Genomic DNA, 3,482 nt, shown 5'->3' on the forward strand with positions numbered 1-3,482 from the left:
AGAGAGAGACTCTGACTCAAAAAAAAAAAAAAAAAAAAAAAGTTGGCTTTAACTGCCATTTAAACTAGGGTAAGGTATAGTTATAATACTAGGAAAAACCACATTGCCAAAAACAAAATGAATCTGATCATTTCATTAATGTATAAACTCAGGTAGTAACTTCTACAATGAGCTAATTACAAAAGGCAGAAATGTTTCAAAAAATAATCTACATAAAATTGACATATACCATCTGTGCCTATGTTCATTACTTCCTGAATGAATTATGGCATAAATACACTAGTTTATTGCAAATACCTACTGGCCATAAAACAAAGTCATCTGTCCTCTATTTGCAATCAAAATGGTAAAACTAAAATATACATTAAGCAGTCAACGACAAAGTAACAAAAATCTCCTTGGTTCCCCAAATGTGTTTATTATTTATTCTAACACTTACTTAATAGTGGTGGTCATACTCTGTGCTTGCTGCTGAGTGCCATTATTGATTGTGTTGGTGTTTTTCAGCTGGTTCATCTGTTGCTGTGTCTGCGTGCCCCCTCCTCCGGGGCCACCACTGGGTTTCACAGGGCCCCTCAGCTGACCATTTTGACTGGACAGACCCATTATAACAGGGTTCTCTGTTCTGGCCGTGCTCATGCTGTGTTAACTGCAAAGGTGTCTCTTTCAAACTTCAAAACTTTTGAAAGTCAGTAGAGAAACTGTAATAACAGTTTATTAGGCTCTCCAAAACGAAGAGATAAATATAAGTCTTGCTCAATATATGAGTCCTTTATTGCAATGCAGGCAAGCACCTGTAAGTCTCTGAACGGTAAGCAGCAGTAACTTGCTCTCATGCACCGAATCAACTTTTTATTTTTAAAAAGCCCTCTATCAAGCTTGAATTATATCTGAATTCACTCACTTCAATCTGAAACAAACAAACAAAAAAAAACAAATTAGCAAATACAAGAAAGTTAGAGAAAACCTTTTTTGTTTCCCCTATAAAAGAATCCTTTTATAAGAACTGTCATCTTTTAAATTAAAGAATTTGGGGGAAAAAAGAATTAAGAATACAGCTACACTTAGACCAAATCACTAGTCGAGCTAGGAAAGACATGATCAACTGTTTCAAAAAAAAACCTACAGTGAGAACAATCTCAAACATTTAAAACTGTGAGTTCAAAGCAGCCCAGAGATTAGGTGGAAAAACACTGATTAAATTAGCACTGGCTGTCAAATGGCAATCTCTTCCCTTCAGTTTCCTCCCTGATGAATTCTCTAAAAGTCTCTGACATCTCTAAAAGTCAATGATTCATTATACTTAATTGCATCACAACCCAGTGAAGTATCACATAATTTACTTAAAGTAAACGTAGATTTGAACAAGACAATTCATTAATTTTGTCTTCCATTTTTGGGTGCAACTGAGAGTCCTTGAAGAGTTAAGTGAGCTTTTGACTTGAACTTAACACTTTCAGGAAAAAAAACTTTTGTGCCCTTATGAATTTCAACTACACAAGTTAAACTTTATGAAGAAAAATGTATTTTCTGCCTTGCTTTTGTCCTTTAAACAATAAACAAAGCAGTCGAGGGATATGGACGTGTCCACGTTAAAATCTTTTGCTTCAAAAACAGCCAAGTAAATATTTAGCTACCTTAAAATGTGAATACTGAAAAACCATTAGATACCTTTCAATACAACAATTTCTCAAAAAATGTATCCTAGTTTAAAAGAGCATTATTTTAAAAACACACACACAAAGGAAATTTCCTGTGTTACAAAATTTGTGCAAGACCAACACACTAGTAGTTTTAGTAAAACTTTCCAAGAAACTCAAAGTATTAAATCTAATAAAAACTGGTCAACCCCCATCTTTAAATTGTTCCCTAAATGTAAATCTTATTTAAAAATTTTAAAATTTAGTAAATAAAAACTTAATATACAAACATGAGAAAACAAAGCCTTACTGTTGGCTTTTTATTTTTTAAACATCTTAATTTCTTGCCAAAAAAACAATAGCTTATCAGTGCTGATTATTTTTGCCATACGAGTCGGCATCTCAGACTCAAAATTTTAAAGTCAATTAGAAAATGCTCATGTCGTCCTTTAACAAAAAAAATTGAACAAGTTGCTCACAAGCAAATCCTAATTATCATATACACAAAGCTGTTTATTTTGATGTCTTCCTGACTCTGGCTGACCTCTTAAGTAGATATGGTCAACAGCTACTTTCCTGTATTGACAGGTTTATATGTGGATAAACGATATCACGGAGTTCACACAGGGAGAATTATGTTTGTAAACCACTAAGAGGATGAAAAGTGCAACCTCTAAAGACTTAACGATATCATCATTTCTGTCCATCATGCGCAGTTAAGACCTCGTATCTCCATAAACCCAAAATGAGACTGTGATAACTGCACCCTTCTTAAACTGAAACCTGCACTGCAGCGTTATGTCTCAGAGAAGGAAATATTCCTCCTACCCCTTCCCAATTTAGATTTGCAAGTTATATTTCTACATTAAAAAAAAAAAAAAAAACGAAGAAACGTAGTTGGGAGGAGCTCCTGGCTAAGTTAATTACAGCACTTCCCAGATCGTAGTTAGCAATTGACAGTTTCACACCCAAAACAGTATCGTCATCGCCAACAAGAGCTTTTGTTTGCAAATGCAGCGCAGTTTCCCTAAGCTTTGGCTGCAAGTTGGAGTGCCCGGGTTTTATTCTGAAGGGAAAAGGGGACCGTGGAAGAGAAAAGAGAGAGAGACAAGAGAAAGAGACAAGCCAGTGATTGGAGCCCACTGACTGTGGGGCAATAATTTTTTGCCTCCCCCCCGCCCCCCCGCCCAACCACACACTCAAGTCAGCTCCCCCAGACCATAAACACAAAAGGGTTGGGGCCCAGCAACCCTATCTGCGCAACAAGAGCCCGGGGCCAGGTCTTCCGGTAGCAAACAATAGGGACTCCCCGTCGTAAGGCCCCGAAAGTACTCCCCCAACCCAGAAATCCCCTCTTTTCCTCCATGAGTCGGGGACTCTATAAACACCCACGTTATCGACCTACAAGGCCTACTGCAACCAAGCAGCTGCCGGCCCTCTCCCAAACCGAGCTCTCCAATATAGCATATCCCTGCCGCCCCCTATAGGGCCGCCTCGTACCCTATAACCTCCACCACCATCCCCCTCAGTCCTTGCCGCCTGCCTTGGCCCCATATTCCCTCATCTTCTATAAAACTCCTCCGAGCACTTGGCCCACTCCTCCTCCCGACCCCGCCGCGCACCACCTTCCTATATTCGACTCCACTCCGACGCCGGTACCCCGCACAGCTGCCGCCCGCCTTCCTCCTCAGGCCGGGCCAGGCCTAAGGCCTCCGCCCCACAGCGCCCCCCGCACCGGCCCGAGGGGCTCCCCTCAGCCCCCATGGCACCGCTGACCTCGACCCCACCACCTCACCCCACGCCCCGCGGCTTCGGCCCGAGTCCTACCACCGAGGCCACTCC

General features: G+C 40.7%; 1 protein-coding gene across 2 annotated transcripts in view; it reads right to left on the reverse strand.

Annotated features, from left to right (window-relative positions):
- The window catches only part of DDX6 (DEAD (Asp-Glu-Ala-Asp) box helicase 6), a 39,799-nt gene extending 36,317 nt beyond the window's left edge, over nucleotides 1-3,482 (reverse strand). The window contains exons 1-2 of one of the 2 annotated variants that reach the window (XM_012655456.1): nucleotides 3,468-3,482; nucleotides 440-910 (exon numbers count right to left, since the gene is read on the reverse strand). In XM_012655456.1, the coding sequence (XP_012510910.1) occupies nucleotides 440-639 (200 nt within the window). In that variant the 5' untranslated portion in view covers nucleotides 640-910; nucleotides 3,468-3,482. Of the gene's footprint in view, nucleotides 1-439; nucleotides 911-3,435 lie in introns of both variants that reach the window. The other variant, XM_012655455.1, reaches the window with a different exon arrangement.

This window comes from Propithecus coquereli, unplaced genomic scaffold (assembly GCF_000956105.1).
Source record: "Propithecus coquereli isolate 6110/MARCELLA unplaced genomic scaffold, Pcoq_1.0 Scaffold477, whole genome shotgun sequence".
Lineage (NCBI taxonomy): Eukaryota > Metazoa > Chordata > Mammalia > Primates > Indriidae > Propithecus > Propithecus coquereli.